A 12,660-nucleotide genomic window follows, 5' to 3' on the forward strand; every position below is an offset into this window, starting at 1 on the left:
TATGCATTAACTCAGTCATTCTTCGATCAACTCTTACAACTGATGTCTCTCAACCACTGAAACTAATCGTTGACTAATCTCGAAAATCAACTCTATCAATTTTTGGGGTTAACACCCACCATCGTACCCCATCGCACCATATATAAAAAAATCACAAAGAGCCCAAAAAATGCATATTTCACCAAAAATCAATTTTTTTACCCAAAAAAAATAAATAAAAAACACAAAAACCACAAATCAAACATCTAAACAACAACAGCGAAAATAGTCTCAATGGTTTCTTCAATTTATGGGTCTCGATCTCAGTGGCTTTTCCTTTGGTCGGGGACGTTGGTACTACGAGAATGGGAGGGGATGTAAGTTTGAGCAGAGACAGAAGGAGAGAAAGAGAAGACAGAGGAAGAGAGAGATGAGTTTTAAAATAAGAGGGGTATATTTGGAAAAAAAAAATTAACCTACATTACCTATGCTATTAAACTAAGGGTGCGTTTGGAAGTAACTGTGTAATTATTAGGTAGGGTAATTACTAGGGTGGTAATTACACAGTGTAGTAATTACACTATATTTTAAAATGCAAGGTATGTTTGGATATGAGGTGGTAATTAGATATGAATTCCTAATATCTTGTTTGGCAAAATAGTTAGTAACTACATAGGAAAATAATATTTTTTAGTATCTAATGTTTAATATAGAAAGTTTTTAGTAATTACACAGTGTAATTACATTCAATTCTCATGGGGGGCCATGAGAATTGGAGAGTGTAATTGAAACCCCTCAATTACTTCCAATTACACAGTTACAGTATAATTACATGGTCAGACAAACATGTCAAGTTGTATAATTACCTCCAATTACACACAAATCCAATTACATTGTGGCTTTCCAAATACACCCTAACTAAGGTTTAAGTTCGAAATTTTTTGAGAAATAAATTTTCCTATTATTATTGCCAATTGTGATTCTAGGAAGGGAAATATTCAGGAATGATGCTGCGTAAGTTTTATATGTACGTGAACCTAATAAGACCATATATATTATCATGACAATTAAATTTATACAGCCTCTTAAAACAAATATTATAGTAATATACAATAAACGTATTTTAGCCCTTAACGAAATGATATTTAGATTCAACATAATTTTCTGCATCCCACAGGAATGATCCAAACGCAACAGCCTCCAACACAAGCATTGTCAGCCCAGAAAAGGTAATTGAAACCACTTCATCATTAGATGTATCTATTGAACCGTCTTCTGCAATTTTAATGTCAGGCCTACCGAACAGAGCCTGAGTTTGCTTCTCAATCAATGAAATAGCTTCCTTGGATCTTATAGTAGCATATCTCTGAAGTGTATCTGCATCTAAGTACATCACATAGGATCGAAGTCTGTATGACCTACCTTCCTCGTCGCTGTCAAAATCATTGTCATCAGGTGGTACTCTGATCAACGATTCAGGATCCCATAACCGGTTTGCTGGCGATAGGTCTTCCATGCTATCTTGTTCTTTAATGAAACGCTCGGGAAGAGTTTTCATGGTTCTCTCAAGCTGAAACCTTTCATCAACTCTCTTGAGAAAATATCCATACATGATTGAAGCAGCATACAGTTTTCCAAGTTTTATTTTGCTAATCTGAACAATAGATTCAAGGGGCCCTACAACCCGCTCCCCAAGCACAAGGGATAAGTGACTCTGGATCATCTCAAATGCTTCGGGAGAATGAATACATTCTAGTTTCTGCTCTTGATTTGGCCAAAAATCCACCCGGCCAGTGGGATCTGAAGTCTCTGATATCTTTGGTATCATTGTAATGTCATTCTCCACAAATTTACAAGCAATTAAGCAGTATAATATCTCTTCCAGGGTGTTGCGCCTTTCTTTGTCTTTAACTTCAGCAATTCTCCTACATTTACGACATGATTCAAAATATGTTGGTCCAAATTACAAGCAATCAAAAAGTGTATAAAGTAATAGAGGGAGAAAAATGATATGAAAGTAAAGTAACACACTAAACCAAAAAGAAATAGCGAATGTTAAGAGTTGTGAAAATTTTCAAGTTGTTTAAGGCAAGCACTTAGAACACAGAAAATAGCCATGCGAAATGAATAACTCTCATAACAGAAAAAAGGGTTGTATTTTGATGGCAACAACCTTGGGCTTATAACAAAAAGTAAAAGCAATACATAGATTAATTAGCAGAGAGAAAACATTGGCAGGGACTTGATTTTAGTATAATGGATTGTAATCTTCCGTTCAATGTATCCACTCAATGTTTAAAGTGATGATATTGCTGCACTTACAACTTGAAATGTTTGTAAAAATCATCTAGAATTCACAAAGAGCAAATGATATCTCACTTATTAAATACTTTGAGCATGCATAAATTTGAAATTCATCACTTACATATCCACGCCCAAAACCCATGTGATGTATTGAAGAATTAGCTTTCAATTACCTCAATGACTGCAGAATTTAATTGTTCTTGTCATGTTAATTTTAATAACTTGTGCAAAATTATTGGCTTCACAAGTTAGATGTATCTTACAAAAAATGCATCCTCAGAAATAGATGTACATTTATGTTGTAACAGTTGAATATGAAAGAGAGTACTTCGAACATAGATCCTGGCCTCTACACATCAAAATTTGATTTGTAAGTAAGCTAGTTTTTGTCTCAAAACATGACACCGTTCTCTTCCACAAACCATGTGCACACATTTAACCTAATAAGTGTATGCATCAAAACATCAAGAAGACAGTACCGAATCAGTTAACATCTAAAGATAATTTCATCCAGGAACTGTGCTTTCCGTCACTTGCTTAATAAAGAAGGTTTCTTCAGAAACAGGCTGCTTGTGAATACAGTTTTAGAGTTGAAACTAGAAGCTAACTCAACAAGGATATACATTTTGGTGTGGAAAAAGGTTAAAGACAATATAGGCTTAAACAAAAGCCCAGTCACTAGAGTTGAATCCTGACAAGGTACCCAGTAAATAGACACTAGTTTCTTCAGAACACAAAGCATCCTAAACCAAATATCTATTGCTTATGCTTTTTCTGTAGTGGGAACACTAGTTCTCTGTATCATTGTAATTCAATTACAGGACAATTGAGATAAGCCTACAAATTAAAACCATGCCAAAGTATTCATGTAGTTTGACATCTATAAGATAAGTTGAAAAGCACTAGTCTCACAAATATTCTATGAGCACTGGAAGTCGAAGATCATACATCCCCAGCCATACAAATATATTAAATAAGATTTGGGTGACATTTAATTTGTCATTTTTGAGTCATCCTACATAACAGGTATAATAAGTATAATAAACAGATAACTTTCAATCATACCCAAGAATATATCGCTATAAATATATGGAGACCCAATCTTATTTCCCCAACTCTCTTATTTGTCATATAGTAACAAAGACTTAAAACATATAATTTTATACGGTATTACATACGTTTACGTATTTTTTTAATATGCAAAATTATATAATTATTTTAGAAAATGACATAACCACCAATATTAATATTTTTTGATAAGCATAACATAATATTAATATATATATAATAGTCACATAAAAAAAATATATGACTTGTTATAACATATTACTACAGATAAAAATTCTATTTAAAACTTAAATTAACGATAATTAATTATATCCTTACAAAAAATATTATTTTTTAATCGAAATATTTAAAAAAAAAATTAATTTTTCTTTTTTTGAAAAAGAGAAAGAGACCTTTGTCTAAGACGGACCCCTCCCCCGTTATATATAGATAACCTCACTTGTGGCGGAGGAATACTATGATTACAAGTGCTATATCCTAAAATATTTAAAATAAAATCAGTCCAACAATTCATAAGACACATCAGGACCTATTAAACAACATTGCACAACAGTCTCCAATCTCTATTCAAATCTAAGAACGAAAACTGCTCAAAACTCTTAGTTTTGTAAACCCAAACAGCTATCCAGAATTTGACTTTTTCCCATAAGTCTTCAGCTGAAGCTTCAATTCTTTCAAAAATTCTGTTATTCATTTCAAGCCAAATAACCCAAATGATTGCTAGAACAGTTGTCCTCCATAAGCATGATCTACCCTTACTACCCCCCACCTTGCTCACCATCATTAGAGGGACTGATCCGGGAATTACCCATTGGATCTCAAAGGCGTTCAGCAACTTTATCCAAAGTCTTTGCGCAAGACAACACCCCAAAAACAAATGCATCACTTCTTCACTACTTTTCTTACAACAAACACACCAACCCGGGGACAAGCAAATAAATGGTCGCCTTTTTTGCATCATAGGATGCACATTAATTTTTCCTAATGCCACCAACCATCCGAAGACTTTAACTTTAAAAGGGCACCTGCTTTTCCATAAGATTTTCATCCAAAATAACTCGCCAACATTATGATCTGAAGTAAACCATTTGAATGCTAACTTACAAGAGAAAATTCCACCAGGATCTGGTTTCCATACTCTGATATCCACTGAGATATTAAGCAGCCTAATATGTTCCAGTAGTTGCAGTAAATCCATAAGAATAGGCATTTCCCTCTCCATCAAGTTCCTTCTAAACTGAAAATTCCAGCTTGCAATGCAATTTCCTACCTCTCCTTCAATGGCAACAAGATCTTTTATACTCGTATTTTTCGCCTTTGAAACCACTGCCAGGTCCGAAAAGCGATTCTTTAATGTTGTTTCTCCAATCCAGATATCTTCCCAAAACCGAATGGTTGCACCATTGCCCACTTTAAATTTTACCAGCTCCAAAAATTTACCATAGAGATATGATATATCCTTCCAAGGACCTCTTGGAGATAGCCTATGACCATATTTAGTATCCCAACAATTTTCTGCTCTCCCATAACGATTTTTGATCACTTTATGCCAAAGTGAGTTTGATTCTAATGGGTATCGCCAAAGCCATTTCATAAGCAACCCTTTATTTCTCATATCTAGCCTGCCAATAGCGAGGCCTCCCTCATGTTTAGGTCTACACACCTCCTCCCAGGCCACCAAATGATCCCCACCCATTGAATCTCCTCCTTCCCAAAGAAAATCTCTCATCATTTTTTCTAACGAGAGTAAAACTGCTTTTGGAGCTTTAAAAAGAGAGAGATAGTAAGTAGGCATAGATGGAAGCACCGATTGAATCAGTAAAAAAGAGGATTTCCACCCATCCAGCCTTTTAGCACATTTTTCCAAGACAGGTGCCCAAAACAACTTTTTCTTGGGCGAGCCACCTAAAGGCATTCCAAGATATGACATAGGCCAATTCTCCATTTCACAACCAATTTGACTAGCGCACTCAGCAACCACACTCTCGTGCATAGAGATACCCAGCACTTGACTTTTATTCATGTTTACTTTCAATCCTGAAATAGCACAAAAAGCCTCAACAATTCTTACCAATATTTGAAGTGAGGCCTCATCATTTGCAAACAGAAGCGTATCATCCGCAAATTGCAAATGGCTGACTTGAACCTTATCTTTGCCCACTACAAACCCCGAGAAAATACTTGAATTCACAGCTTGGTCAATCATCCTTCCAATTATATCTACCACTAGTGTAAAAAGAAAAGGTGAAAGAGGATCACCTTGTCTAAGGCCCCGAGATCCTTTAAAGTTTCCCCATGTTCTTCCATTCACGAATAAGGAGAATGATGTTGACGAGATGCATCCTCTAATCCATTTCCTCCAAGTTTCCCCAAACCCCTTTTTTGACATAACCAGATCTAAGAAATCCCACTCTACTCGGTCATAAGCTTTCTCGAAATCAATCTTGAATACCAGCCCACTCTTTCCGCGACACCGATAATCTTCCACTGCCTCATTAGCCACTAGAACCGAATCCAAAATTTGTCGCCCTTCTACAAAGGCTGATTGTGTTATCGAAATTGTTTCCCCCAAAATACCTCGAAGCCTTGCGGCCAGAACTTTAGCGATTATCTTGTAAACGCTTGTTGTCAGACTGATAGGCCTGAAATCTTTTACCAAACAACTATTAAGTTTTTTTGGTATAAGACAGATGAACGTCTCATTAATGCTTCCCTCAATTCTGCCCTTTCTTTCAAAAGCCTTGAAGACTTCCAAAATATCATTCTTTATGAGTTCCCAGTTTGACTGAAAAAAGCCAAACTAAATCCATCAGGACCAGGTGATTTGTTACCTTCACAACTGAAAATGGCATCTTTTATTTCGTCTTTTTCAAAGGATCTCTCTAAATCTGTAGCTAATGATTCTGATATTTGTTGCCACTCAATGCCTTCAATTCCCCATCCCGGTCTCCTCTCGGATGTGTATAATTTAGAGAAGAAGTCAATTAGTTCAGCTACTATCACTTCCTCCTTGTCAAGTGTCGAGCCATCAATTCTTGAGATAGTGTTTCTTGCCTTCCTTGCATTTAATAAATTATGGAACATTCTTGAGTTTGCATCCCCTTCTTTTGCCCATTTACATTTCGATTTCAGCCATAGACTTCTTTCTTCTTCAACTATATACCGCTGCCATTCCCTTTTAAGATTTCTCCCGAGCTTGATCCCACAAATTACTCCCTTCTATTTTATCCAGCGCCAATATTTTCCTTTCTAAAGCATTTTTGGCCACCTTGTTGTTTCCATAAACCGACTTGCTCCATTCCTTGATATTTTTTTGCACTTTTTTCAGCTTGCACATGAGTTTAGTACCTGGCCATCCAATTGCACTTGCATCTTTCCACCAACCTTCGAGGAGCTTAGAGAAAGAGTTGTGTTCCAACCACAGATTATCTTAATAGTTATAATTTTTTATTTATAAAGAAATAAAATAAGTCATTATCAAGTTTTAGGTAATTTATTAATTATTTTTAATTAATTTTTAAATTAATCACAATCATTTAATAGTGATCTAATGGCTAAAAGTGAATATAACCATCATAGTTACATATTTGACGTAATTATTGAAATCTCCTCCATATAACATAATATATATGTATGAATGAGAAAATTATTTTCGAGAAGCACATGATCACTTCTAAATTAAAATGTTTTTTTTTTTTTTGAAAAAAAATAATAATTTTGACTGTGACTTAGACGAAAGAGGAGGAGGAGATTGTGCAGGTGGTGGTGGAAAAGGAGGAAGGGAGCGTGGGGATGGAGGTGACGGAGGTCCTGTAGGTGGTGGTGGAGCTAAAAGCAATGGCAGTTGAGGGATTGAACTCTGATCTCACCCTGACCATCGACAAAACAACCGACATAGTTAACAACGAGGTGTTCGCTGCTGTCGAGCTCCCTCTCCAAACCAAGATGAGTCCATCCCCCTCCCGGCTTCGAATCAACAAATCTCCAAGGCAAAAAACAATCATTGTCGCAATTGACAAGGAAGAGAAAACTTTGATGAATAAATAATAGATTTCTTTTCTTTCAATTATTGTCCTTCTCTTTTCTAGTCTATTAATAAGCTCGAACCAATGACTTCTACCACGTCATGGTGACACTCTACCTCTGAGTTATATCCCTTTCTTTGTACCCCATCAAGAAATAGAACTGACTAATCCTAAGACAAAGGGTCGAGAAACTCAATACCACTATTCTTGAACAACATGGAATCGGGCTTTCCTTTTGCACTATTACGAATACGAAAATAGTGAAAAAAAATGGATTAAATTGTCAACTATTCCTATCGAAAAGCTTCTATAAATACAGATACCCCCAATACATCGAAACTCATTGCCCAGGGATAAAGAAAACCGTTTCAACAACAAAAACTAGAGCAAACATAAAATAACAAGTTCAAAATTGTAAGTTTGTAACCAAGCATCACCCATTGGTTCTATTCCTGATTCATAACTAGAAAGTTTTTCTGGTCATTTTCTAATCGGGGCTAAAACTCCGAAAATTAGAAATGCCAGAATAGAAACAACACTTGATATTATCAGAATTGCCCAAAAAATATCATATTCGTAAAACAGAAACATAGACATACTCCCATTAATGTGGAAAATATACCGGATTAGTCAAACCAAATTGGACTTAATTGTCAAGTCATCCATAAGGGTTTGGTCAAAATAACCATTCATTTTGATTGAAAAGCTTAATTTCATTTGTTTGTTGTTGTAAATTTTTTGTATCAAGATTCTCTATATCCACTAGAATCTCATTTCTATTCCATTTACTTCAATTTTCTTTTGATTTTATATTCAACGAATTGGATGGAATCCGACTAAAATGGCAATACAACTATACCTAACCAGAGAATAGTAGCAATTCAAGCAAGAAGTTGTACTTTCTCCTAATCTTCAACAAAAAATTCATAGAGAAGATCTTAGGGTTTTAACTACCTACGGTGTTGGCTAGATCCGAAGCCATTACAGAGGATCAGAAGGTTTTAAAGTTGTACAACTGCAATTGTCCATACTCCGATGACAATTATCACTCTCGCGGAGATTGGGGATCGACACGAAGGGTGACAACAGAAATCAAGAACCCAAAAACCACAAAGACCAAGGTCGACAATAGCGATTCCATTAAACAGGAGATGAGTTGCCAGTTCTTCCCAGTCTTGGCTCGAAGCCGGTTGGAGCACCTCCGACGAAAAACCAGTGTCCCAATAAATAATTTAATGAATTATTTATTTATTTATTTCTTTTTATTATGGAAAATACTGTTTTTAAATTGAAGTTTTATAAAAAAAAACATAAAAAAGACATAATATAATCAGGTGGTGTAAAGTCCACAATAACAAGTATGGAACCCATCTGGCTTATCTAATCTCAGTCGTCCACTAACTCATTCACGGTCCAAAAAAAAGAACCACCGGTGGGGATGATCTGTACAGCCCCACAGAAGAAACGCTATATATAAACATTTTATATATCATAGATTATATCAATAAATGTAACAATAATTATTGTTAATTTTCATAGATTGTGTGTGTATTTGTTTGGATAATTACTGTGTGTTAATTTTCATTTATTTTTAACTCTTCAATTTTGATACGTACCTATACCCTATCCATTTCACTTGAAATAAAATAATAGGGCATGGATGGATAGAGCTTATTCAAAATCCTACTCATGAAATAACATACCCTAACCATCATCCCCCTCAGTACCACTGTGTTAATTTTTTATTACATGACTAAATTTCAAAAACTTCTATAGCATGATTTAAAATCATCACAATACAAATATACAAATTATTTTTAGTGGAAAAAGAATACTTCAACAAAGTTCTTGAGATGTTGCTCACTAAAAAATAATTTTACATCAAAGTTCATATGCATGTTCATCAATGTTTACTACCATACCATGTTCCCAAACATTTTAAGATATATGCTACTCCCTTAGCCTATTAATCAATCGTCTTCTATACAACTCCCTCAATAACAAACTCCTTTGAGTAGTCTCTCCTAATGTTTTTTCCTCTTACACAATCCTTCACTTCACTCCCTTCCAACACCTTTGGGTGCTCAATTTTCGCTCATATCCATACCTGATATGGGAGTAAGATTGATCCAAGGACCCACCAACACATCTTCTTAGTGTATTCTACTATTCAAAAGGGGTGCCGTTGCTATTTACTAGGGATAAAAATCATTTCATCTCTTTAGTCATCACTTTCTTTGATGAAAAGAAACAAAATTATTTCATCTCTTTAGCCATCACTTTCTTTGATAAAAAAAGAAAATAACACCTTTTACACCAAAAATTTTCTTCAGTGGGAGAGTACACAACGAAGGGAAATTTGAATACTATTTGGGACAGTCCTAGACCCACCAAAAATAAACATGAGTTCTAGCCAGCCTACACCTATGTCTGAGCATGTACCTACACCTGCATTCAAGCTATACCTACACCAGCTAAGCCTCCATTTGTACATCCAAGCTTACACCCACCCCATATGAGCTATACATACCCAATTCAAGTCTATGGTATTCATAAACAAAATCGATGCAGCAAGAGGAAATTAATAATGAAACCAGTTTTGCATGAATACCATATAAAAGTGACAGGATACAACAATCCTCAAGTAGGTAGCATAAACAATTCATTTTTTTAAACTACGTTTCCATCTAACCCTACGATGTTTGGAGACCAATAAACGATAGCAATTGTTACTTAGGAGAGACTCAAACCTCAGACCTAGTGGGAGCAAATCACATAACTGACCATTTGTGCTAATCCTCTGGATAGGAGATAACATGAGTTACAGCCAGGGCCAGTCCTGACATAGTTTGGGCCCTTATTCAAAGGAAACATGGTGTAGGTTAGGTATAGCTTAAAAATAGATGTTGGGTAACATGACATCAATTATCCAAACTTCAAAATAATAATAATAACTGAACGTGAATTTTGTAATATTACCCATTTATATTTCAGTTTATTTCACAATAAATTATATTTAGCTCAAGACAATAAACAGCAATAATGGTCGAGTAATTGAACAATATGATATCAACCACACAAATAGAATTATTAGAGAGGAAGATCTTAATACTCACTTGTAGAGTAGATCTTGCGGGTAAGAAGATAAATCCTTTTTCTGGGTATCATCGCTATCAGTTCCAAGGCTCTCAAGCTGCTGGTCAATGGCTGCAGGAAGTAAATGTGGATGTGTTTGCAAAATTTGGGCCAAAAGCTGGCCAACAGGGGATTCAAATTGAAGAGGGGCAAATGGCTCTAAATCACCACTTGAAGACTCTGAGGCTCTCATAGTAACATCTCTTGCCCGGTACTTGTACAATCCATTTCTAAGCTTGGGTAGATAAAAAGAAGGGCAGCTCTAGATACCCAAAAAAAATGTAGTCAAAACGTCAAAATTCATATTAAGAGCAAAAATAATAAGAAAACCTGACAATAGCTACAGACACATGTAGAGTACCCTAGGAATGTGATATAATGGTATTGAGGTAAGGTATCTATGAAGTGGCCCAAAAAAATTACATGTAGAAGATGATATTTAGAAATGGCTGTGAAATCTTGCAAAATAAAATGACTACAATACTTGCTTCGCATTTTTTCCCAACAGTCAGCTTGCTTTCCAAAACTAACGAATATCAATCTAATTTTCAGGCGTTGTGTAAATTGTGACCCCTCACCCAAACCATAATTTTGTGTTTCCTTGAAAGAGTAGCAACATATTATTATTACAGCTAATTAGTTATATTGTTTCTATGTAATCATCAAGAAAAAATTGAAGGAGAAAAAACAGTATAATAAGTTAGCAAAACTAAGGAGGACGGTAAAGTTTGCTAATTTCAGCTAGTAATTTTGGCATGTTCCTCTTATTAATATATATGTATTTAATATAATTCTATATCTAAGAAAATTTTATCCACGAATTAGTCTGCTATACAAAAATTGCAGAGGAAACTGGGGGCAGTAATTCTATCTAAATTGGAAAATCCTTAATACAGTATCGCCAAACAAAAAGAAAATCAAAAATCTGAATCATTTTGCCTCAAACATGAAAGTCCAAAAGAAAAAAAGAAGGTCTAAAAACGTTGAGCTTACTCTGAAAAAAGCAGAAGAAAAAAAGGAGTTGGAATGGGTGAGTGATGAATGACAGTGGAAGTGCCTCGAGTCCGGAGCTTTCAGGCCACCGCCCTTAGGAATAACAAACGACGCATCGCTTACTACACCATAAACCTGCATTTCGTTCTCTCCTCACCACACACACCTCTGCAGAAACTGTTTGTTCCTTGGGAAATTTTTGTTTTCTATTTTTTTTTATATATATTTCAGTACTGATTGGCTACCATTTTCCTTTACTTTTCTTCTCTTCTCTTCTCTTTTCTCTACTTTATTAATAAATAAAAATAATAATTCTAAAAGAGCTTAGAATCTAAACTTGGGCCCTAGTTAATCGGTGTCCCATTTTGAAGTTCTTTGGCCCAATATAATAGCTGAAACTGAAAGGGACTGTTAGAAAATAGAAATGGAAATTTTTATGGCTTTTTTATCAATACTTTGTAAAAGTTGGGCAATATATTTTGTGGGATAATTTCAGAAAAATAAACACACAAAAACAACAAAAAAAAAATTACAAAAATAAAATTATACTGTTATAAAAAAGGAAGAGGTTTCAATGGTTACATTTTTATTGTAACCATCATGGTTACATTTTTTTAAGCCATTGGATTACTATTAAATGGTTGTGATTAATTTGGAAATTAAATAAAAATAAATAATAAATAACTTGTAACCTGAAAGTAACCTAATCATTTATTTCCTTATAAAACTTTAATTAAGATTAATTATATTTTAAAATTAAATTAATTATAATTATTAATTAATTTTTTGCAATTTATTACTATATAAGGATCTTTTAGCAATTTATTTTTTTATATTTAAATTATTTAAAATTTTATAGCAAAACTTTTTATAATTTAAAATTATACACATGTAATTTCATAATTTAAATTTTATTATACTTGTAATCTTAATTTTAAATTATTACACTTAATTATTTAATTTTTTATTTAAATATTTAAAAAAGTAAAAAATGATATAAGTTGAAGGATATTTTAGAAAAAAAAATGACTGCACTTGTTATCAATTGATTAGCTTGAGGTCTCATACTTAATTCATATAATTATAACAAAATAATTAAATATCATTTAAAAATAATTAATTATTTGAAAAGTTATTATAAGAAGAGAATTTTAAT

At 34.1% G+C, this 12,660-nt stretch overlaps 1 protein-coding gene across 2 annotated transcripts; it reads right to left on the reverse strand.

Moving 5' to 3' along the window:
- Positions 1 to 998: 998 nt before the first annotated feature.
- On the reverse strand, positions 999 to 11,796 carry LOC115716783 (UV-B-induced protein At3g17800, chloroplastic). 2 transcript variants are annotated; one of them, XM_030645685.2, is made up of 3 exons: positions 11,505 to 11,796; positions 10,493 to 10,773; positions 999 to 1,904 (listed from the first exon to the last, which is right to left on the reverse strand). In XM_030645685.2, the coding sequence occupies exons 1-3, from the start codon at positions 11,643 to 11,645 to the stop codon at positions 1,103 to 1,105; spliced, it is 1,224 nt and encodes a 407-aa protein (XP_030501545.2). In that variant the 5' UTR covers positions 11,646 to 11,796; the 3' UTR covers positions 999 to 1,102. The 2 variants fall into 2 exon arrangements, with proteins under 2 accessions (XP_030501545.2, XP_060971744.1); XM_061115761.1 differs by lacking the exons at positions 999 to 1,904; positions 11,505 to 11,796 and adding an exon at positions 1,911 to 10,232 and having other exon boundaries at positions 10,493 to 10,622.
- Between the last annotated feature and the right edge of the window lie 864 nt (positions 11,797 to 12,660).

The sequence above is a fragment of the Cannabis sativa genome, chromosome 5, assembly GCF_029168945.1.
Source record: "Cannabis sativa cultivar Pink pepper isolate KNU-18-1 chromosome 5, ASM2916894v1, whole genome shotgun sequence".
Lineage (NCBI taxonomy): Eukaryota > Viridiplantae > Streptophyta > Magnoliopsida > Rosales > Cannabaceae > Cannabis > Cannabis sativa.

Coding starts and splice junctions, on each gene's coding strand:
- LOC115716783 (XM_061115761.1), bottom strand. CDS start 5,740: ATGTCAAAAAAGGGGTTTGGGGAAACTTGGAGGAAATGGATTAGAGGA.